We start from the raw sequence: 22,901 nt of genomic DNA, 5'->3' as shown, positions 1-22,901 counted from the left end.
CAGACAGGCGCAGACAGGCGCAGACAGGCGCAGACAGGCGCAGACAGGCGCAGACAGGCGCAGGCACATTTTTGACGTGCGTACGGAGAATACTAGTGTACCGTGTACGGAGGTGGGGATGGAAAGATCCCGGACCCTACACACTACACAAAGACGTGACGGAATCATTGCTTTCGTCTTGGTCTTCAGCTGGAGGGAAGAGGATCAATCTCCTTCTTGGGGAGGGCCGTCAAGGCCGTCGTCCACTGCCGGCCACAGCTCGTATCCCTCCCTACCATGCCCCGTACTCGTTCTGGGCATGGGATACCCAGCTTAGGGGATTCGCATTTGCAACCGGCAAAACTTCACCAAGTCGATCCGAGATCAACTGCTAATCAGATCCTACTCGTACGGGGTATTTGAGCAGCACCGATGGTCATGTCGACGGGTCTAGACTGTACGATGGTCAAAAGCGAACAGGAGACAGCTGATCCGATGTGGCAAAAGAAGCTGATACGCGGTCCGTGTTTTGAGGGTGTTTGAAGGAGCGACTCCTTCCGCCTCGGCGACGCCCTCGCCTTTGATTCGCTTCCGTAGTACAACGACAAGGCAGGCCAGAAGTCTGAAGTCTTCGTGTCGTGTCATGTTCTGGTTCAGATATTGAGTCTCTCATTCAGCTGTCTTGTTGGTCACTATGAACATGCTTTTCGGTGATCTGGGCTGATCCCGCACGCCCGCCTCCAAATCAATCCCGTCTTGGTGGCCTTTGCTCGAGGCCTTTTGCTGCTTACTTCACCAAATCACTCTGCCCGCAAACGCAGAAAGCCGCGGATACTGGTTATACACGTCTATCACGTAGAAAGAAAAATAAAAGAGATATTGCTGTAGTCGTTGGGGACAGCCCGACTTGGTGACTTCCCTTTCCATCATTTGGCCGTGGTCGTCAAAAGACTTTGGCGAGATCAGGCATCGTAGTCGCGAGCAGCAAAGCGTCCTCGTCCCCGTCCAAAGCGCCCTCGTCCGCCCCGGCCACCAAAGCGTCCACTCGAGGTTGAGCCATCTGCAGCAGTCGTCTCGGCGGCCGCGGCAGCAGAAGTCGTAGAGGCTCCGGCACCGCCGTTGTTGCCAGAGTCACCACCACCGTTCCCTCCGGCATTACTGGCGGCCGTCGTGGTTGCTGCAGCTGCGGCAGAGGTTGATGTTGAGGAGGTATCAGCGTCGCCGCCAGTGTTGCCGCCGGTATTGCCAGTGTTACCACCAGTGTTGCCGCCGGTATTTCCGCCAGTATTGCCGCCAGTGTTGCCGCCAGCGTTACCGCCGGCGTTGCCACCGGCGTTGCCACCGCCTTGACCAACGGTAAATTTCTGGCAGTCATCCTGAGCACCGCGTTGAGCGACCTAGCACTGTATTAGTCTCAAATTCACTCATGAGGCGTCAAAATCCACAACTTACGGGCATGAGCACAGGCTGATGGTTGGAAGCAGAGTTCATGGTGCAGACACGGTAGAAACCAGCAGGGAGACCATCCGTCACCGTAGCCTGGAGAAGACCTTGGCCATTTCCAGCGTCGTTGATACCCTTGAAGAAAGCAAAGGTCTTCGGGTCGGGAGGCTGCGTCGGGGCCAGGTCGTTACCGAGATCCTGAACAGTGACGTGGCAGTGACCAATGACATTGCCACCTTGCAGTTGCTGCGGAGCGGCATAGTAGGTGGTGAGAGGGTCAGTGAAGGATCCAGCGACCAAATTGGTAAGTTGCACTTGGATGTTGAAGTCTTCGTTTGGCGTTAGATCGTCCCCGGGGCCTGGGAAGAGAATGATTGACGAGATCATGTTGTTGTTCGAGGGAATGTCACCCATGACCACGCCGTTGCAAGAACCACCGGTGGCTTGCGTTCCATTCGTCAGCGTCTTGCCTGTGCAGAAGTTGATGAAGTTGGCAGGGTCACTGTTGTCGTGTTAGCCATACCGATCAGCACCACAAAGTCATTCTCACGTACGTCTCGGAGTTCGCTTGTTCGGCGTTGGGGTTGCCAACAAAGTTGCTGGCAGTCTGGACATTTGCATCCAGCAGCGTTAGACCGCCGTTGCCGCCTCCATTGCCTCCTGCATTGTTGTTCCCACCTCCGTTTCCAGCAGCGGCAGTGTCAGTGTCGTCTGCGGCCTGGTTATTGTTTCCCCCACGGTTTCGCGCGTTGTCTTGGGCCACCGCTCCTGTCGTGAGCCCAAAGGCAGCAACTGCCAGAGTCAAAACCTGAGATGTCTTCATTGTGTCGGAATAGGTTCTGGTTAGGTAAAGAAAAGAGGTCTTTTGAAGTGGAATTGGGGTGCGGAACGAAGAGAGCAATTCGAACGAACGAGAGACTTCGCGGTCAACGCGGTCTGAACCAGAAAAGGAGTGTATGGAAGAAAACTGGTTGAATGCTTCAATACAATCAATGCGAAAGGAATGTCAGGCACTGCCGATGAAGAGAAGAAGCTTTGAGATGCGACGGAGGAAACGACCTCTTATGCATTCTGCTTGGCAAAGGTCTCAGGTCCGCTCGGGCCGGCCACGTCAATGCGGACGCTGGAAGTGTGGCCCATGGTGATCTCTTCTGAGGCTGCAAATGTTTCCAAGGTGGAGGATGACACAAAAAAGGCTCACTAGGTGTGCTGGTGCCTCAGGTCCTGGAATGTGTAGAACCAGGATCGAAGGTTACAGGTTGGTCGAGTCTAACGCCGCAGTGCGGTCGTGACGCGGATCAAGCATTGCCAATGTTTTGGAAACACAGTTAGCCTGCTTGGAATCGAGACAGGATCGAGGAAAGACGAGAGCGAGGAGTCTGAAGCTGAAGCTGTGAGGGTTTCGAATCGTGTCGGAGAATCAAAGGAGCAACAGGCGAGTCTGAAACGGGCGGCTGGAGCGAACACCCCGGCTAACTCGGCCAATTGGCTCTAGACGAGCTGTTAAGCCTTGTTAAATCGGTGTGGCTAGCCATATATGGTCTGGGTTCCACGTTAGACTGCCCGCAGCCGCGTTTAGCTTCGACTAGTGAATCACGCTGGACTCCCTCCCGCCGCCTCCTGGTTTCCCCTGTTGACGTCATTAACCCTCTCGCATTTCTTCCTCACCACCAACCACTTCACCACTTCACCTTCACCTCACCCTCACCTCACCCTGCAATGTCCTTTGAACGTCCTCCGCCATGACAGATCTCCACGCAGGTGCCGCCCCATCCGACTCCGCCATCTGCAACGCTTACAAAGTACACCACGTTTGCTCTCGGTTCTGCTTGCCGTGCCTCTGCCATAAATAACCCCAAACACGCACCGTGCCTACCCTGGCTACCCCGTGCGTGGGAGCATCTCCTACTTTGTACGACTCGGCGTGCGACTATCTCCTGGACCCCACGATCTCGTGCTTCTGCACGACAGAAGTCTTGAAGCCCAGGCTCAAGCTTTTGATCAAGCTTTGGTTGCCGCGATAACCGACTCGGTTTCTCCCCGGACTCAACATGAAGCGCTCAGTGGTTTGAATCCCTCCGAGCGGTCGTATACTAACCCTTCTCGTCTGCTTCGTAAAGGGTCCGATGCGCCTGGACCTCAGCTAAGCTCATGTATCACGGCTGACGTAGCATGACGCAGAGAACTACACCCAAGCGCTTTGAGTCTGTGCCCTCCCCACCTTCCATGTACATGTACCACATGGTTACGACGGACGACCAGCCTCTTGCTCAAAGTCATGACTACGCGCCACTCCCTCGCGTTGCAGGGGGCCTGTGGGAACAGAAACGCTTATCCGTCAACGTCCTTACGCTGACCGGAATCGTCATCGCCGTTCTCTGCGCCCAAGGACACTCGAACATCCGTGCAAGAAATGCTTGTTTATTGCACTCGGTATCAGACCTACCCGCTCATCGTGGACCAGAAAATCCAAATCCAGACTCCGTGGTCACGAAAAGCTTCCCAGCTTCGCCTCTGCCCTTCTACCACCCATGAGTGGGCAGATGGCAGTTATGTCCCCGTAGCACACACCTGAAGAATCAGAACCCGATGACATCTCCTTTGAGCATCAAATTCGCCCTGCCCGACAGAATGACACTTGCAATGCTCTTCTTCCCGTCCGCTTCGGTCTTGACATCGACCTCGACAGCGATGGTACAAAGCCTGCCCATCTCGGCACCTTGCTGAATACCGAACACTTTCCTCTCAATCTTCGTATCTCCTACTTTTAGGCCTTCGGTCTTTTTGACCAGGTCTGCATTAGCAGTAGGCTTCCCTTCCTCGGTCGATGCGGCTGGCTGTGGCGACGCCTCAGGAGGATTTGTCTTTTGCTCAGACGCAGCCTCCTGACTCTGGCTATGCAAAGCCAGGTAGCAACTCAATGCCGAGCAGGCACTGCCAGTCCCCGGATCCTCGATCCCATGACTGATCATCCTCGCTTGAATATTATGGATCGCAGGCTCGCCAGGGACCTCGCTTTTCGCGAGTACCTTATAATACATGCATCCGACAAAACTCGGAGCCCATTCGTCGTCAAGTTCCACTTCCGGTGATTTCCCTGCTTGCAACGCGGCAAAGATCTCCGGGTTGTCCGTCAAATCGACAAGCACAAAGGTCATGCCCTTCACAATGCTGACGAGCGGGAAGCTACGACCCCGTTCCTTGTCGATCGTCGGCACAATCTGAACGTGAGGCTGCGTGCTGATGATCTTCTCAATGTCCACCTTCTTCGAGTGGACATGATAATTGGTGGGCACGACGCACGCGGCGACCTGGCGGTAAGGGTTGAAGAAGATGGGGATGCGCCCTGCTTTTGTGAGCAACGTGGTGGTTTGCTTCTGGCTGTCGCGCGTCGCAACGTCGTAGTTTATCTTCTCGAGATAGTTGAAGATCTGAACCGCCGAGTCAGTGATTATTTGCTTCCCTGTGGTCATGGCTTCCGCGGTCAAGTCGGAAGGTCTCTCACGTAATATGCGGTGCCAATGATCTGGTGGTGGTTTTCTGTCAGCCGTCCGTCGTCCTCTCGGCTCACGCGCCAAAAGAAGACCTTACCGGATGTCCCGCAAAGGGTAGCTCTTCTCCCGTCTCGGTGAAGATCTCGAGCAATCTCGGCTGCCCGGGTCCCGGCGCGTCGTGCAGGAATACTGTCTCGGAGAACTTGAACTCTCGCGCGAACTGGGCTTTTCGCTTCTGCGAGAGAGCATTGCCGTGCACGGAAACCAGCGCGAGCGGGTTCCCCTGGAATTTCTCGGGCGAGAAGACCTAAACAACGCACAGGGGCGGTCAACAGAGAGTACGGATAAGGTCTTTGTACAAACACCAGGGGCCCCGGGTCGGCGAGCACGAAACGACAGAATTCGTCCCTTCGGATCCGTCAAGATTCGTAATGCCCAAACCACCCCATATCTACCGTAGCACAGACACCACCATCTCGAATTTTCAATATCGCTCCACAACCAGATATCTTGCATATAATCGCAGGATGAACAGTGCCACAGTGCATTCCAACTTACCACCATCGTCACAAATGTTAGAGGTCCGGAGGCCATTGTAAACCCACTGTGTCCCGGTGTTTCGGCTTGCAGGGCCAATCGCGTGGTGAGTCGTCGAAGAGGTTCTGTTCCAACGTCCTAATTGTTCCCTAGCTGTGTACAGGTGGGGCTGTATAACGCATGATATGACGGTCCAAATCCTCGCGCCCTGTTATGCTGACTTCGAAGCGACGTCGACAGGGCGGTTTGCGGGGCAGGTTGGTACAGTCCAAACACACAGTAAGCATGAGAGAGTGATACTCTGTTTCGGCGAATGAAGCTCGCCGATCAGCGAATCGGAGTGAGGATTTTTTTGGGGGAGGGGGGGTTTTCACGGATCAATGATGTTCCGCCAACGGTGCATGCCATCGAGAGCCACCACGGGCCGAGCATGGCGTTACTTTGTACTCAGTGTGTGCTTGGGACTGTGTGACAGGCACGACAGGGTACTACATATCAGCGTGAGATACCGGTCAAGTAATTTAGAGCTACGCAATGCCTTCACCGCACCCAGTCATGTCATCAATGCCACGAACAGCATTCCAATATCTCCAACCTCAAGCGGCGAGCTCTTCCCTGAGAGCCGCCTCCAAAGAATCCATGGCCCGACAGTGACACTCCACGCCCGACCTGGACAGGATGATGCTCGAATACCTACACACGCGCGACACCTTGCGCGGGGGCGGACACGTTACACCATCGATCTCCACGACCGGGTGCGATGGATAGACTATCTTCGACTTGTGGCGAGTGAAGGAGCAGGCTGCAACCGTGGAATGCTGGCCTCTGACTACTCCGTATGAGTGTGACGCTACGAGGTAAGGCACTGCGAGGTAGTACAGGAAGTAACCCGTGGTGCTGGGCTCGATGAGTATGAGCACTGTGTATAGTCAGCCCTACAAGAATGCACGCCAAGGTCAGGATCAAAGTCAAGGTCCAAGACCAGAGATCTCCCAAAGAAGCGATGCTGTATACTCGCACACAACTGTCTGTCCACCATCCGTACTGGCCATTCATGTAGAGGCACGGAGGAAGTGCTTTTCGCAACGGGGCGCCCGAAAGCATGCGTGGGGAGGGAGCTTTTCCTTGCCGTTGTCCTACGAGTAACTGTACTGTATTCCGCCGTTCGGTTTATGTATCTCTACTCTCAAATCGCCCGTCTTTTGTCCTACTCGTACCGCATTCCACCAGTTCGTTTCAACTAGCTCTACTCTCAAATCGCCCATCATCGGCAGAGACCTTGCTCGTACCAGCCTCGCCGGCATGGCCCAACATGACTCTGTTTTCAAGATTTCGGGTATGTACCGCGTGTCTGGCGATGGGCTCCCAGCTTCAACGGTTCAATCACGGGTAAATCGATCAGGGAAGGGAGGGACTAACCCTATGTACACAGTACTTTGTGTCGAGTACTGCGCTCATACAGATCCTGTGTACGAGCTAAAGTATATCGGCCGTCATCACTTTACTTTCTAGACTTTGATATCGCAGCTAGCATTGTGACTGGGAAGGTTACCGGACGGTTGGCCAGGTAGGTAGCGCCAAGGGGTATCATCGACTGTAACCCGCTTTGTACGATACCGTATTGTTTATGTACGCCTCAATAAGGTACCTAACTACCTTATACTACGTATAGTCAGGGCTCTCCCCAGAACACAATGAACACGGACGGCCATGGCCATGAGCGCAAATGAAAGCCCAAACATAGCAAGGTCAGATCTTGCTTTTCAGGCGGTGGCATTTAAGATAACACTCCAGATGATGCAGACGAAGGAGAGTGCTCTTCACTTACAGGGTGGCTCACTCATTTGCAAGTCACTGTCAGTGGCCAGACAGAATATGCTTCTATGCCCCTGCTCGTAACTTCGGTGTCCATTGGAGTTAGTAGTTAAGTAGGCCCCCCGGTGCAAGCGGAACAAATCCCTGCCGGTGAAATCTGTAGTGTTCACATTGTCCATTGATATATTGTACAAGGAGCGGTAGATGAGTGGGAAAATGTCATTTCCGTCGCTTCATAACCTTGACACACATCTCCTCCAGGCCTTCTTTGGCCTCTCCAGCCGGGAAGGAACTGATGGACGAAATGGCCTTGTCGGCATATTCTTGCGCGAGAGCACGCGTTTGCTCAAGCCCGTCGCTTTGCGAGACAATATCTCGTGCCTGTGAACAACCGTCAGCCTTGGACTTCCGCTACGCTCCGCAGACAATCGGTAACTCACCTTCTGTACGTCGCCTTCCTCGGCAAACTTCCTCCCTACCAAGACACCCAATTCGGGCCTATCCCTCCACGCGAACAACAAGGGCGCGGTTGCCAGTCCAAGTTCCAGATCTGCACCCGCCGGCTTCCCCAGCTCGGTGCCACTAATGGTGTAGTCCAACATGTCATCCACAAGCTGGAACGCCAGCCCCAGATTCTTGCCATACTGGTAGGCTGCCTCGACGACGTTCGGGGCGCATTGACCCAGCAGCGCTGCTGCACGACAACTCTTGCTGATCAGACTGGCTGACTTCAAATATGTCTTCTGCAGATAATACGAGATGGTCTGTTCGCTCCAACTGGGATTCTTCTCGTCACTTGCAGTGTTTTTCAGTTGCATGAACTCTCCTTCCACCAAGTTTGCAATTACAGTGGCTAGTAGTTCGGTGACTTCTGGATCCCGTAATCGAGCAAGCGCAACCGAGGCGCGGCCGAGCATGAAGTCACCAGCTAAAACAGCCATCTTGTTCCCAAAGGTGGTGTTCGCCGAGGGTGCCGAGCGGCGGGTGGTAGAGTGGTCTATCACATCGTCGTGCAGGAGAGAGGCCGTGTGGATGAGCTCGGTGATCTCTGCCAGTCGCCTCTGGGACGGGAGAATAGAAGCATCGTTGGGAAAGGCATACTCTCCCCCGGTTGGGGCGTCCATCAAGGGCGACAGAGCCGGGGTCGAACTGAGATGTGCTTGGTCTGGATTCTTGTCGAATAATACGGACGGAGAGGTTATCGGGGTGTCAATAGCACTCCTCGAGATGGTATGTTGTACATCGTATCTTGGCCGGGGTTGCTTCGCCGCAAAAGCAGTGGCTCTTGACATCAACAGCACCAAGAGTGGCCGAACGTGCTTCCCTTCGCTCTGTGTATAGTATTTCGCGACGGTATCGAGGATCGGGTGTCCCGAGCCGAGCAGCTGTCTGATGTTCTTGCTCAGAAACTTCAACTCTTTCGCGACTATCTTGAGCGGGTCAACGGTGATGTTGCCCGTGGGCTGGCGGGCATTCGAGGGAAGGACGTCCGCGACAGTTTCCTGGATCTTTTGGACGGCGGCGGCCCATGATTGCTGGTCTTTCGAAGTAGAGAAGAGACGCTTCGGCCGGAGGAGCAAAGATCGATTCTGTGATCTCGTCAAGCACCGTGGGCAGACTGGTGCATGTAGCGTCAATCGGGAAGAAGCTGTCGATGGTATACTGAGCGCTGGGGTTAAAATCGCCGTAGGCTTGCGAGAAATGCGTCCTCGGCCACCCATGGCTGCGAATGACATAGGTGAAACGGGACAATCAAGGCGCCATGGAGATGTACAGCGTAGGTAATACAACGACGAAATACAAGAGTTGAGCGAAGTGCGCAACCACGGGGGAGGCAATGTACGAGTCCTGAGAGCCTTCGAAATGCCGCGCAGTTGACTTTTTTGACTGCGATTTGGAGATTCCACGCGAGCACGCTTGAGCAAGCATGCAAGAATTATGTAAGCTGAAGCTCTTCTCGGTGTTCTCATTGGTAGGTGGCTCAGTGGCTATCCCCAACCGATGAGCAGCCAGGCAGTTGAGGCGTGTCTGATCGATATACGGTGTCCTGCGCTGCCGGGTGCAGCAAGTGATGATGACCTCTCTTTGCCGGTAATCTCGCCACTCGTCCATACCCGAATACGTCCAAATATTCGGGTCACCACACTTGGCCCGATGTCTCCGCCCGCTCTGCTCAGCTTCCTCCGGCTTGATCCTACTCTTCCACCTGCACTCGCCAGTGTCATCCTATCCGTGCTCGTGGTAAGGGACCGAAGCATTAGGAACCGAGGGGGCTGGTACGTGATAATGCCTCTACCCATTGTATCGTCCATAATGTTCCTGGTCCTCTCTGAGCTGATCCCTGCGATCAGTGCGCTGGAGAGCTGTAGAAACGTCGCCCTTCAATACTGCGAGTTCTTAGTTGTCTTTCATGCCAATTTGTCATCCAGTAGGATTCATAGGATCCGGGTTAGGCTCATTTAACCACTTCATTTCACATCGTTCTCCTCGACCCAGTCGCGCCATTCCTGCCATTCCGCATACGTCGCACTCGCTTTTAGCCCGGTATACCTGATGGCTTTGAAGTCCTGGACCTCTTCCCATGGCTTTGGAGGTGGAGACTGTGGCTCGCTTCCATTGCCACCTCCCCGGATTGAACCTCGTAGAAGCCTTCGCGCAACGCCGTGACCCCCAGCATAGCCCCCGTCCCAGCCTGCCTTCTTCATCAAACTCTCGACAGTCTCTTCCTTGGTCCAGCCCTGCTCGACTGCCACGTCCGGCAAATACGTAGCCCCGTGCCGTCGGTTGCGGTAGTTGAAGCTAATGCGCAGACCATGGACGCCCAGGGTCCAGTCCATAGCATCTTTGCAGGGCTCGAAATCGGCCAGTAATGTCAGAGAACAGGAGAGCGCGGGTAACAGCGCCGCCGGGATAGGTGAGAATCGTGTGTCGTCAAAGGCGGATGTAAGTGCATAAGTAGCCAGGCCCGAGGCGAGCGGAAGAGCCTCGAAGGTACCTATGCAGCCTCGCAGGGACTTGTGCCCGGATCGAGAATGGGTGTTCCACGTCACAAACAGTGGGAAGGATTCAGTAACGGAGAGCCGTGAGGCGTAAGATGAGCGTGTGGAAGGGCTGATGGATGTGGCACTGGAAGGAGTGGCGAGCTGAGAGTTGGACGAGTCGGCAGAGAGGACTGACGGGGAAGATGCTGAAGAGGACCTTGATGATGAGCTTGAAGCCTGTAAACGAGAGATGCTGGGTATCTGGAGTCCAGCCTTGTTGCCGGGATTGCGACGCTCGAGGCGTTGGATGTCCTCTTCACTAGGCTCCTCCTCGTCTCCATCTTCGTCGTCATGCGCGTCCTCTTCCTCATTGACTAACGTGTTATCTGCTCTTTCGTCTGCTCCGCCGACATCCTCTGAGGGTGCAGTGGCTGACTTGTAAGCCTCGTACAAATCGAGCACTTTCTGAAGGGTGGGCGGGTCGCGGCGTTCAAAGCTGGCGGATAGGACTTCAAAGCAGTAGAAGCAATGGGCAGGGCTTGCCATCACACAGTCTGGCGCAGTGGAAGCGACGCTGAGAGGCGTAAGACTGGGCTGTCTTAACGTCGACCAGGATGAGGATCAGAACCTTAGGCAGGAGTAGGAGCCCGGGGCGCAGGCAGTACAAGTACGGAACTTGTTTCGTAGGCTACAAAGCGACGGTGAGCAAGCGGTAGAGTTTGGCGGCAGGGAAACCCGGAACCGCGAACAGGAAACAGGCGCAAATGAGGGACAATGAGGGCCGGAGAGCGAGCGTCGGAGGTAAGAGCAGGGCAATAGACAGACACGAAAGGAAGGCTGCTGGAGGTGTCGGCGGGCGTTTTGGGCGGGTCTGAGGGTCTGAGGGTCTGGGTCTCGTCGTTATCGATCGATCTTCCACGCGTGGGGGAGGCAAGCACATGTTGTCAGCTACGAGTACGGTCCCCACTGTGAACACCAGCTCGATGCGTCGTTCAACACATGATTCATGATAGCTGTGGCAAGGGAGTATCGACCCTGTGTACGCCGGTACCTTGTTAACTCATTTCCAGGCGTCCACGTAGCCGCCAACACTAATGCCCAAGCCTGCATCACTCTGACTCGCTGAATTGCGGCCACCAGCACCGGGCAGTGGACTTCTCGTCGAGCTTCTGTCTCGGCTGGTTTCTGTCCTCGACACCCTGCCTGCTTCTGGGTCGCCATCACTTTCGTCGTCCTGGGGAACCAACCTCACCGCACCTCCTCCCTTCCCTCTTCTTTCGTCTGCCCGGATCTTGTCCTCTGCTCGCCTCTTCTCCCACTCCGCAACCAGGTTGCGATAGTAAACCTCTGCCTGGACAGTAATGCTGTAAAACTGCGGCGTCCACCCAGCCTTGTTCTTACGCATCGGATCCGCGCCCGCCTGGATCAAGGCCCGCACCGCCTTTAAATTCCCCCAAGCAGTGGCATTGTGGAGAGGGGTGTTTCCCTGTTCGTCTTTCGCGTTCACATCCGCTCCATGCGCCAGCAGTGTCTCGATCGTGGTATTGTCTTCCGGCGACTGGGCTGCCGGTCGTGTAGAACCATTGCTGACAACGTTCCTGAAATTCGGCTTGGGCGTGATCTGTGAGGACGAAGCGAGGTGAAGGGGAGTCTGGCCTTTCCGGTCTTTTCGGGTTACCGTCTGCGGAAACTCCCTGCAGAGCAGTGCGACCAGTTCGGCTCGTGAATGAGCTGCGGCCAGGTGTAGAGGCGTCCTCCCATCTGTGTTGATCGAGATACCGAGATTGTCATGCGTGTTGCTATAGATCCAGTCTTCAACTGGTCGAGTGCAATCGTGACCGAGCGATATCAGGAACTCCTGAGCGGAAGATCAGCCTCGTGCAACGACGCCTCTTTGACATGCGTACCTACGGCGATCTCTTCTAAACCATGTTGAGCAGCGAGATGCAACGAGGTATTGCTCTTGTCAGCGTAGTCTGGGTTGTGGAGATACGTCGGATTGTTCCTCAGGATCCGCTCGACCAAGGCAATATCGTTCAGCAGGATAGCCTGCCGTAACGCCAGGTCAACTCGGGTTGCCATAGAGTCGTGCTCCCTTAGTCGGAAAAGCTGCTGGTAGCATGGCAAGTCTAGGGCCTGAGCACACCCCACATCAGCCGTTCATGCCAACACAATAGTGGGTAATAAACACAGGACCGATCTTTAAAGAACAAGAAGCCATTTGCGGCGCGGGGCGAAACTCAGGCTTCGTGCGCCTTGCTTCTCCACAGTTCGCGAGGCTGTGAATGAAAGGTACCTAAGTAAAGGCCTGGTGCAACGGCTACATCATGCCGGGATATTTGTATAGTGTTACAGAAGTCTCGCAATAGTCTAATGGACGAGAAGACAGCAGCCGCGGGCTAGTTGACTGAAGAACCAAGATCTGACACATTGTTACGCATCTCTCCAACGCCAGCATGGTATGGTGCTCATTTGCTCTTCTGTGCGTCTCTCTCTGCCTTTCTCAGGGCTCTTCTCCGGATGGCCACGTGCATACTCCTGTTGTAGCCCAGCAGGAGACTGTTCATCGGGCCCACCACACCAGTGACCACTGCTGCAACCAGGGCATGGCTCCAGTAAGGGCTGCCGCTGTATGGGTAGCCCACACTGCCTCCTCTTCGCCCGATTTTCGCCAGAGTGGACTTGACAAAAGCCTTCTCTGTCGGGACTTGCCAGTTTGCCCGGCGGATCTTTGACATAGAGGAGGTGACAAGATACGAGTGAACGAAGAACACTTCGATTCCACTCGGCGCCAGCTCAGAAGCCATGGCATTGGACCAATGCTGCAAGAAGGCTTTGGATCCAGAGTATGTGGCTAGTAGGGGGGTGGGCGTCAATCCACCAAATGATCCCATGGTCAATATCAACCCCTTCTTTTGTGGTAGCATGCTTGGAAGCACCGTCTGGGTCGCGCGCAGCGTCCCCAGGCAGTTGATATTGATTATGTTCGTCATCTCGGACAAGGGTGTCTCGGTGAACGGGACGGGAATGCTGTGACTTTGGCCAACGTTGTTGATCAGGATAGCCACCTTCTTTTCCCGTAGCAGCGAGCCCAACGCAGCGTAGTCCTTGTCAAGATTCTGCGAGAAGTCCATGGCTAGTGTTTCCACCGAGACATCGGGGGAGGAGGTCCGGATCTGGGAGGACAAGGAATCGAGCTTCGACGCGGTTCGGGATACCAGGACCAAGTTGAAGCCCTTCTTGGCCAGCTGTAAAGCATATTCTTTTCCGATGCCATCTGATGCGCCTGTTATGACTGCCCATGAGCCTTTGGGGCCAAACGAAGAGAGCTGTTGAGCGCGGTTTAGCACGTGTACTTTTGCAGCTGCTTTAGAGTGAACTTACGGATCTTCCAGGCAAGATGAACGTGCTTAGCAGCACTCTCGTGGTGGTAAACACGACAGTTGCAAGCGTGAGCGCGCCAACCCCAATGAGTAAAGTCGAAAGTAAACTCTGTTGGCCCAGAGGCCCCATGTCAACTGTAGAATTCATACTCGTTGTCGCTAGACTATTGCACCGATCTCTGAGTTGTTTGGACAGCTTTGAATTCCAGGCCGGTTTTTGAAGTTGCAGAAGACGAGGTGGGAAAGGGGTTGGGGATAAGAGTTTACAAAAAATCCTCCGCGTCAACAAACCAACGTCAATCAGTAACGGTTTTATTGAAGCTGACCAAACTCTTCAGCTTCCGACAAATGCGAAGAGCTTCTGGTTGTGCTTTGGCCGACTGAGTGTGCAGAGTACTTGTGTTGAGCATACACTGTCAATATTGATCATGTCGTCACTTCTGCCCCAATCCGAGGGATACCTCCCACTCTACATCTTATTCGTGAGTTACTACGCCTTGAGTGTTTCCAGACCGCTTGTCTAACCCTTGTCTTCAGGTGGGCGTTACCGCCATCGGCAATGCCATCCAATGCTACTTCACCATGTCCTACACCCAGCGCCTTTACCCTGGTACGCCATCCTCGAGCCAGACCAAGGACAAAGCCAATCCGGCAGTCACCTCGCCCGCAACACCTCTCTCGTCGAGGACTTTTGGCACCTGGACGGCGGCAGTCGGAATTGTAAGATTGTTTGCGGCATACCACATCAATGAGCCGGCATGGTACCAGATGCAAACCCTGACCAATATTATTGGTCTCGTCCATTTCGGTCTGGAAGCATTTGTCTATAAGACGACTCAACCGTCAGGGCCATGGCTGGCTCCAGTCACTGTGGCATTGATTGGGACCGGCTGGAGCATTGCACAGTACGGGTTCTATGTCAGATGAGACAAACAACATAAATGTCACGAGCCTGATCCCACAGTTGGCTTGTCAGGGGCAGGCGGATTCGGGATCTGTTGTCCGTCGCACTCGGTGAGCTTCTTCCTGTACAGCTCTCCGCCACAATTCTGCAAGCGAACGGTCGCTTGTTCGGGCGTGATGTCTCTCTGAGGTTCACCAAGCATCTCATACCCGACTAGGAATTTCCTCACGGTCGCACTTCTCAGTAGTGGGGGATAGAAATGTAGGTGAAGGCTTGAGCATTGGGTTTCCTCCTCGGTCCCATCGAGTGGCGCTTGGTGAATCCCCATGCTGTACGGGAAGCTTGTCTCAAAGAGGTTGTCATATCTCCTGGTTGTTTCGGCAATGGCCTCGGCCAAGTCCTTCTGCTCTTGCTCGCTCATGTCGATTAGAGAGCGGATGTGCTTGACCGGCAGAATCATGATTTCGAATGGCCAGGTTGCCCACCACGGACAGATGACCAAAAAAGTTTCGTTCTGAAAGACCACCCTTTCGCCTTTCTCTCGCTCCAGTCGGGCGTAGTCTACCAGCATGTGGCCCCCACCTTGTTGACGATGGTACTTCCGCAACTGCTCCAGCTCGATTCGAGCCTCTTCCGGCAATGACGTGGTGGTCCATATCTGGCCGTGCGGATGAGGATTCGAGCAGCCCATGGCGGCGCCTTTATTTTCAAATATCTGCATCCACCGATACTGTTCGTGAGGTCGTCCTACATCTGCATGAGGGTTCGATGGAGGCAGATGGGTGGGTTTTGCCAACCCTGCCAGAGGTGATCTAGGAGATAGATGTGCAGTATATATCTCCGTCCACGTTCTGATAATCGGCAGGATCTCGCCAGGAGCCATGTCCGCTAGCGTAACGTTGTGAGCAGCACTGAAGGTCAAGACATAGCATTTGCCCTTGACCGGCTCGGCTTGCAACAGCAGACCTGGCAGGCTTCCGGGCTCATCTGAAGAGGCGTAGTCGTCCTGCGATTCCTTGACGGCGCTATAGTCGTTGACGAAAACGAAGGTGTTGTCGTACTTGGGGTTGATGTCGCCTGAGGCCCTCGTGTTGCCCGGGCAGAGGTAGCATTTGGGATCGTATTCAGGCAGGTCAATGACACCGGGGCTTTCTTGCTGTCCTTGCCACGGTCTCTTGGTTCGATGAGGAGATACGAGGATCCAGCTTCCACGTAGCGGATTGTATCGGCGATGCGAGATGTCGTCTAGGATTTTGTCTGGCATTTTAACCAGCCCACCTTGTTGTCCGGTTGCTGGTTTCTTGCACAGAGACCACAGGTGGGCGTGCTCACCCTCTTATTTGCCCGATGTCACTATGAGAGGGAACGGATTGTGGGGATGGAAATACCAAAGTTTTCCGCCAGATTCCCGCCAGATTTCCTCTTGCTTCACGAAGCAGTCGGAGCCATGCGTTACTGTCGCATATGTACCATCTGCACGAGTTCTAGTCCATCGACGACTTTATAATCTCACAGTGACACTATGGTGGCTTCGGAGGCTAGTCTTCGTGGTCGAGTCACCTTCGAGCCCCTCCATAGGAAATGCCAGGGTGCATTACGTCAATGGCCCTATCGGCATCGGGAAGCCTATCATCATGCTGGCCGTGGTGTTGCTCCGAACTCGGTCCATGGCGGCACCGCCTGACATTATTATTACTATGCACTCATCCATACCCTCGAGATCATCTGTCCCCGATGAGTTGAGCCGAACGTTGGTCGCTTGTAGGCGGCCGTTATATCGCATCGCAACAGCAGATGAACCCACTCTCAGCAGGCCGTTGAGACGATATCCTTTGGTCTGCGCAACGCCCAATGGGCTCGGTTGCGCTCGTCCGTAACCATGGCGGCTGATTCTCATTGTTTGTACAGTCTCCCCAACGAGGTAGGCTTGCCCCTGTGGGACGGCTGGAACTACGCTGACTCGGTAGATCCTCGTCTCCATACTCTCGGGATTCGAGACTCAGTCACTTCTTCCTCTCGTGGTGGTGTCGCGACGCTTCCATTCCATCATACTGCGCATCTTGCATTTCCGGTTATTACTTGCCGCAGCACTACCGGACTACAAACTCATCCTCGAAGCATATCATCCAAGCAAGAGATACAGCGATCCGTACTTGTTCTGCACCTATCTGGGCACAGATGGTCTCAGCTCAAAACATGAAGGCGAGGGAAGCCTCTATGAAGACTGTGACGGCGAAGAAGGGAGATTCGCGAAGCTAGGAGCCTTGTACTCGCGATTTAGACCTGAGCGGCCAGGCGTCCAAGGGTCGATGCCGGCACGCCGCATTGCCGGTGCCGTGCCACACTCCCAGTCATCTTCGTCAAACACGACAACGCCGCTCTACGCTAATGACGGTGACGGCGGCACCAGGAAGGTTACTCACACCTTCAACCTTGATGCCGATGAGCTATTCGGCCAGTTTTGCGCCTATGCAAGCCTCGTCAGACTTGGGCCCCGTCGAGGTGTGTTTTTGAGCAACGTGCATATTGTCCGATCTGGCCAAGGTGTCATGAGAGTTTGGAAACAGTGGCTCCAGGATCGCGCCGTCGAGCTCTGGGAGCAGGAGCAGCAGACGGGAGTCCAGATGGACAGGACCTCGACCACAAGTTGTCCCACTATCGGCGCAGACAAGAACATCATGTGGACCGACTACAGGAAGAATGTAGGCTTGCGTGTCACGGTGCGTGACCAAGAAGGACGGTGTTATGGCAAGGATGCGTCGGAATTTGATGATTTGCCTATGAGTTTCGCGATAGAAATTGACGGTCAGTCCCTTGCGTTTCCACGGTCAGACGACATCTCACTCACCTTTTCCCATTGCAGAACTTGTTGTACGAACGACGCATCTGATGCTGGCTGTCGAAGCATCAACGCTGGATCAGGACAAAATCTCAGGTAAAGCTCTTATCTTTGGCAATTTCGCCACCGCAGCCTTGTCATAAGGCTTGCTTGGTCTGGGGCACGTGAGTCGCGCCTTGTTCTGACGACCGTCCATCGGATAGACGCTGGCATAGGAGACAGTCTGTTTGTTTTCACGTGGCGTACACAGGAGACGTATCCGCTGACTGCGCAAACAGGTCAGTCCTGGGTTTCGTGGACTTTACGGGAAGCGCAGTAGAAATTCGTGTACTTCGGCTATGTCTAGCTGCATCAGATAGCTCTGCTAGCACCTCTCTATGGTCGAAGCTCTATTTCTTTGGTTCCGAGCTTGAGCAGGGTCGCAAGAATGGCTTATCCATGCTGGCAGAGGGCGAACGATTTGCTGGCTCGTACCCAGATGAGAAGGAGGCGCCACGGTCCATGCGCAGCCGAAGCTACCATGTTCTGTTTTGTCTTCGGTCGTGGTTGCTGCTGCCGTGCTGTTGACTTCGGACCTGCGCTCTGCGCTCTGTAATTGCTGTCCAGGCTGCATTCGACCGCACCCTAACTCACAACTTTTACACCTTCCCTTTCCTCGGTTCTCGTCTCTGAACGATTGATTTCAGCCCGGCGATTCTCCTTTCGAAATCATGTGCGCCGGATGTCGACGAGCCCGGCAGCAACCGAGCTGCGAGCTGCAAGCCACGAGCTCGCGACCCACTCAGCCGTGTGGACGATGGTCGATTTCCAAGAGCTAGCAGCTGTCCGTCTCCCCTTCGCGAGCCGTTCGTCTTGATATTGGCCGATAAGACAGGATGGCTTGCATCAGGAAATACGTGGCATCCCGACCAGCGCACCGATGCGGTCGAGACTCACACCGGTCGCGATCGCCTGGTCGACTGAGGCTCTTCGGCTCGACAGACAACTGACCAGCAGCTGTAAGTGTACCCCGCTTTCGCTGGCTTGAGCTCGCAGCTCCCACATGGCCTCCATGCCAGCAACCCTCTGCTCTTCGTGTACGCTTTCAGCTCTAATATTTGAGCAGGATACCCCACGACTCATCTCAGTCTTCCTTTTGCCACCGTTGATCAACCCATCCTCAGGATTTCATGCATAGCCGCTCCGCCTTGAACATCCGATCGAGACCCTTGTAACCCCACTTGACCAAGCTGTGTACAACATCCCTGCCCGAGTCAATATGCCGCGGTACAGCTTCGAAATCCCAAAGGAAGGTGTGTCGAGGGAGGTCTTGGAGGCAGACCTGCCATATTACCTGGGTCGAGATGCAAAAGTAGTGGACAGCCATGTACGGTCACTTGCCTTCGGGCCACGGAGGATCCAGCTGATGGCGCACAGAAAGCCGACAAGTACCTCGTTGAAACTGTACAAAGGCCGTCAAGGGTAAGACTGGTAAGCTGGTTGGGTTGCAGTCGCTTACCATCACATAGTCGATCGTATCGTCACTCAAAGACGACACGTCGAGATGGCGTCGAAGTGAAGACTATAACAGGCGGTTGCGTGAGTCTCATCAGCGGGACGCTTGCCCATCAGCTCACAACGAACAGCGTATTCAGGAAGCCGTATCCATCAAGAGCGCAAGCGGGCTTGTCGTGCCCATGACGATGCCCACCATGCGACGACTGTGGCTCCGCTGATAGTGCCGGGAAGCGCAAGACCCCCTTTGTCACAGCGATACAGCTCGAGCGGCGATTCTCCGGTTTCCAATCACGAAAGTCTTTCTCGGAGCCAGTCGAGGCGTGAGTCTGATGCGATGTCGCCAATCGATGGTGGTGCGATCAGTCGTACAATATCTGTCTCCAGTGTATCGAGCGAGTATGGCAACAACGGCTCGTACGGCTGGAACAACGATCCCTCGTACGGAACAAATGGCGGTTATGGCTTTGCCAACTCCCATCGAAGACCATCCGCTTACAGCCGAACCTGAGCTGGACTGACATCAAGAATGTCTCCGGCCCCTTCGTCGCGGGCAGCTGGAGACTCAGTGGTGAGTGTACCGACTCAGGGAACCCCATACTGAGAGAGCTCTCGCTCACACCACTCTGGCAGCGTTTCCGCCTCGTACATCTTGCCTTGTGCTTTCAAAATGTCTCTCAGCAGCTGGAGAGAATGCTCTGATTTCGGGTTCTTTTCGCCCAGGACGCGATAACGTTCTGGCACCACCTCTCGCAGAACTTGCTCGCCCAGCTGCAAGTGGGCACCCTTGCTCAGACCGGTCTCCTTCTCCGCGAGCCGGAAAAGAAAGAACGCATGCCGGTGTTTCGCCTCCCAAACGTAAGGGTGGCTATCAACAAAGTTTCGCCGGACTCGAGGCAAGACGGATTGCACGATGATCTTCTCGGCTTCTTCAGCATCACCACAATAGAATGTGGCTCTCGCTAATGTGGCCGCTGCCATGATGGTTTCAATGCGGTCGTCACCGAAGTGGCGAGCACACTCCAGCGTAAGCTCCGCCAATTCCCTCCTGGCAGGCTCGAAGTTCCCTGGAGCCCACACTTGCTGCTTCAGCTCATTCTCCAGCATTGCCCATGCCAAGTTGTAGCGGGCCGTGAGAGCGGGCTTGGGTGATTCCGGAAAGCACACCTTCATGTCGACCACAATTTGTGCAAGTCGGGAGATATCATGTCGTGGGCAGCCCGGCCCGGCAAGCATGTTTCTCATGAACGCGATAGTCATTGTCAAGGGGTTGTCCAAGCCAAAGTGCTTCTTGGTCAAGTCATCACATCGCTTGAGCAGGTCAGAGAGCCTCCGCCATTGGCCATAGCAGTCGAACAAGACCGTGACGATGCTGAGAGCGCCGAGGCAGTCTTCTGCGGGTGAATATGCGTTGGTGAGCATGCACAAGAATGAGAACAAGGCACTGTTCAGGTAGTAGTCGCCTCTCTCTTGGAAGATGGCGCTATCCTGTCCGGCGCAGATCAACCAGTACAGGGAGTACATGACAAAGTACGCCGTGAGGGTGCCGTCATTCAGTTGTGGACTGTGGGTGTGATCACCAAAGCGGTAAATGTCAAGGTCGAGGTCTCCGAGCTGTTCCACGACTGCCGGTGTTACAGACAAAGCAGCGTGTGTGAAGTCAGCAGGCCACTGCCTACTGAGGTCGTTGTCGTCCCAGGAATGGCACCACCCGGCCGGCACTGCTGCCTGCTTCGGCCTAAATGGGCCCATAATATTGGGCATCGCTGGCTGGTTCCGCGCTGCTGAGTGCGTCTGTGCGTACGCATGGCTGAAGTGCGCAGGCAGAGCGTCACTGCGATACATCCCTCCTGATGACGGTGCCGGCTCGGCTAGCGAATTCACCCATTCTCCTGAATTGCGAGGGGTGTATTCGGGCGATGGTATTGGGACTCGCATCGGAGAAACCTGCCTGTGGGCAACCTGAGAGTGGACCGATCCGGATGGACTTGCTGAGGGTGGAGTCAGTGGCAGTTGAGGCGTCGTTGTCGGCGCGGACTCGACCTCGAGGGTGTGCAGCCTGATATAATGAGGGGTCTCTTCGTCGTCAGAGATGCAGGAGAGCAGGTGGTCCTCGTCGACGAGCTTTTCATTTCTTTGAATGTACTTGACGATATCCTCCCGCCGTCGGGGTTGGCCCGAGAAGATGACGACTTCCTGCTGTCCGTCGGTCCTTGCTTGGTTCAGGAGTCTCAGGATGAAGGCGGCGTCACGCTGGGTGAGCTTGTGCCTGAGTCCCCAGTTTTTCAGTTGGCTTTTGTACTGTTTGACTCTGATATAGCGGGTCAGTGTGTGGGCACGCCTATCTCAGGGGCGTGGGAACTTACGACAAGTTGAACTCGTGTTCCTTCTTCATGTGTTCCATGATCCATTTCAGGGGCCGGCCCTCATGGATATAGAACTGTTCTATCAGAGTCTGATACGGCCCGAAAGCGAGATTCCTGTTCTGTTTTGATTGGACTCGTTTGAACACCGGCCTAGGCTGGGACCGTGGTCGTGCCATGGTCGAAGGCATCATATGCCGCTCAAGCCACACATCTGCAACTGGGATAGGAACGTCTGGAGACGAAGCCAGCCTCAGGACCAGGTATACGGTTTGGCAGCAACTTAGAACGAACGCGAGATGCAAGGAGGAAGGTCACCCAATCTGCGGAAACCTACAGCGCTAGAATGCTGCAAGCCTGCGAGCCCAGGCATTCGTCGCGCGAGACAGGAATATCATATGGTTGGCTCAGTGGCAAACTCAGCGTTGCTAGCCTTGGGTGGCTTCGTAAACCAGGCGGAACGGCTGCCTGGTGGTGCGCCTTGCGCCCCAGGAGATAAGCCCGGCCACGGCTGGGACCGGCGCTTCCAGGGGTCCGTGGTGGAGCCCGGGGGGGGGGGGGCCTAGGTAAAGGCTTGGGTGTCGGTCCTGGGTACCTAATGCACCTGTGCAGCCCAAAGGTTCCGGTTCCAACTTGGGGCGCAGCCTTGCCTGTAGGGTACTGAGTACAGTATCTCAGGATGCACGCAAAGATTCCACCCAGCTTCTCTGGCTCTCGAGCATTGCCCTCCGAGCAGAATCAAGGCGTGTTTCAATATGAAGGATCCGAGTATTCCCGTGAGGACATCTGCCTCTCGAAAGTTCCAGTATCAAAGCACTAGCAGCGACACGGCGGTGGCGAGAATCAGCAGCTTACCTGTTCGGACCGTCACGGTCCTTTCTCGAAACGCAGTGCTGCCTGAGCAGGAGGGCACCAAAGCGGCTCACCAACCTCACTGGAGACGGAGGAAGACTTTGACTCACGCCCCAGCTATGAGACTGATGACAGGTGTCCGATGACCGATGACGGCAGAGATGGTTCGCATGGATCGCGCGCGTCCAAACCATCAAAGATTCCGGTGCAGAAGATCCATCCGAGGCACATACACAGTAGGACTGTAGACGCCCGCTTTTTCTGGCCCCCCAGGTGGCGAGTATCGCAAGGCAAACCTTCCTTCGCTTTCTCGTCCTGTTCGTCCACCATGCTTATGGCCCCCAACGTTCGGCGTCAGCTGGAAGTTGCCCGACGGAACCATTGAGGATGATTTAATTAGAAGCCGCGTGTCCCCTACTGTGTACTCAGTAATAAGGCCAAGGCCTTTTCTGTTGCAACTTCCATCATCGCTACGAGTGTGCTGCTCAAGAGATCTGGCAGGTCATTACGAGTACGAGGACGAGCTACAGTGCTGTATCTGGGAGAGAACTTTTGTTCTGGCGCTTCCCCACAGGTACTAATCGTAGCATTTTGGTGTCCCCGGACAAGACAACTCCGGGCATCCTGACTGGCTGCAGGGCGCCCCTAGACAGCGTCAGACAGTGCCTATTGTCCACTCCCGGGGGTCCTTGGCGGCTCATGACTCCCCCATCTGCCCATCTGTGGCTTTTCTTGGACGATTTGGAGAGGGAGCTTCGCACATGAACCTGGGGCTCTGCCTCCACGCCCTCTTCACTCGCTTGGTGATACTCCCTAC

The 22,901-nt window shown here is 54.8% G+C and overlaps 10 protein-coding genes across 10 annotated transcripts; 2 read left to right on the top strand and 8 right to left on the bottom strand.

Moving 5' to 3' along the window:
• Positions 1-941: 941 nt before the first annotated feature.
• G647_09533 (uncharacterized protein) lies at positions 942-2,245 on the bottom strand (the record flags this gene model as incomplete). Its single annotated transcript, XM_008725527.1, has 3 exons — positions 942-1,376; positions 1,432-1,924; positions 1,977-2,245. 3 exons carry the CDS (start codon positions 2,243-2,245, stop codon positions 942-944), a joined length of 1,197 nt encoding a protein of 398 aa, XP_008723749.1.
• A 1,756-nt stretch (positions 2,246-4,001) lies between these two features.
• G647_09532 (uncharacterized protein) lies at positions 4,002-5,510 on the bottom strand (the record flags this gene model as incomplete). Its single annotated transcript, XM_008725526.1, has 4 exons — positions 4,002-4,853; positions 4,928-4,948; positions 5,014-5,223; positions 5,475-5,510. The coding sequence occupies 4 exons, from the start codon at positions 5,508-5,510 to the stop codon at positions 4,002-4,004; spliced, it is 1,119 nt and encodes a 372-aa protein (XP_008723748.1).
• A 1,977-nt stretch (positions 5,511-7,487) lies between these two features.
• G647_09531 (uncharacterized protein) lies at positions 7,488-8,989 on the bottom strand (the record flags this gene model as incomplete). The annotated part of the gene is made up of 2 exons (XM_008725525.1): positions 7,488-7,649; positions 7,709-8,989. 2 exons carry the CDS (start codon positions 8,987-8,989, stop codon positions 7,488-7,490), a joined length of 1,443 nt encoding a protein of 480 aa, XP_008723747.1.
• A 747-nt stretch (positions 8,990-9,736) lies between these two features.
• On the bottom strand, positions 9,737-10,795 carry G647_09530 (uncharacterized protein; the record flags this gene model as incomplete). The annotated part of the gene is made up of 1 exon (XM_008725524.1): positions 9,737-10,795. The coding sequence occupies one exon, from the start codon at positions 10,793-10,795 to the stop codon at positions 9,737-9,739; it is 1,059 nt and encodes a 352-aa protein (XP_008723746.1).
• Positions 10,796-11,309: 514 nt separating this feature from the next.
• G647_09529 (uncharacterized protein) lies at positions 11,310-12,331 on the bottom strand (the record flags this gene model as incomplete). The annotated part of the gene is made up of 2 exons (XM_008725523.1): positions 11,310-12,107; positions 12,161-12,331. 2 exons carry the CDS (start codon positions 12,329-12,331, stop codon positions 11,310-11,312), a joined length of 969 nt encoding a protein of 322 aa, XP_008723745.1.
• A 386-nt stretch (positions 12,332-12,717) lies between these two features.
• On the bottom strand, positions 12,718-13,762 carry G647_09528 (uncharacterized protein; the record flags this gene model as incomplete). The annotated part of the gene is made up of 2 exons (XM_008725522.1): positions 12,718-13,578; positions 13,634-13,762. 2 exons carry the CDS (start codon positions 13,760-13,762, stop codon positions 12,718-12,720), a joined length of 990 nt encoding a protein of 329 aa, XP_008723744.1.
• A 298-nt stretch (positions 13,763-14,060) lies between these two features.
• On the top strand, positions 14,061-14,559 carry G647_09527 (uncharacterized protein; the record flags this gene model as incomplete). Its single annotated transcript, XM_008725521.1, has 2 exons — positions 14,061-14,135; positions 14,170-14,559. 2 exons carry the CDS (start codon positions 14,061-14,063, stop codon positions 14,557-14,559), a joined length of 465 nt encoding a protein of 154 aa, XP_008723743.1.
• Positions 14,560-14,576: 17 nt separating this feature from the next.
• G647_09526 (galactose-1-phosphate uridylyltransferase) lies at positions 14,577-15,800 on the bottom strand (the record flags this gene model as incomplete). The annotated part of the gene is made up of 1 exon (XM_008725520.1): positions 14,577-15,800. One exon carries the CDS (start codon positions 15,798-15,800, stop codon positions 14,577-14,579), a length of 1,224 nt encoding a protein of 407 aa, XP_008723742.1.
• A 615-nt stretch (positions 15,801-16,415) lies between these two features.
• On the top strand, positions 16,416-17,518 carry G647_09525 (uncharacterized protein; the record flags this gene model as incomplete). Its single annotated transcript, XM_008725519.1, has 3 exons — positions 16,416-16,457; positions 16,504-17,341; positions 17,400-17,518. 3 exons carry the CDS (start codon positions 16,416-16,418, stop codon positions 17,516-17,518), a joined length of 999 nt encoding a protein of 332 aa, XP_008723741.1.
• A 1,936-nt stretch (positions 17,519-19,454) lies between these two features.
• Positions 19,455-21,411, bottom strand: G647_09524 (uncharacterized protein; the record flags this gene model as incomplete). Its single annotated transcript, XM_008725518.1, has 2 exons — positions 19,455-21,180; positions 21,236-21,411. The coding sequence occupies 2 exons, from the start codon at positions 21,409-21,411 to the stop codon at positions 19,455-19,457; spliced, it is 1,902 nt and encodes a 633-aa protein (XP_008723740.1).
• Between the last annotated feature and the right edge of the window lie 1,490 nt (positions 21,412-22,901).

Source organism: Cladophialophora carrionii (genome assembly GCF_000365165.1).
Source record: "Cladophialophora carrionii CBS 160.54 unplaced genomic scaffold supercont1.10, whole genome shotgun sequence".
In the NCBI taxonomy this organism is placed as follows: domain Eukaryota; kingdom Fungi; phylum Ascomycota; class Eurotiomycetes; order Chaetothyriales; family Herpotrichiellaceae; genus Cladophialophora; species Cladophialophora carrionii.
The sequence above is the reverse complement of the archived record's forward strand: the minus strand, read 5'-3'. Positions and strand labels throughout refer to the sequence as shown.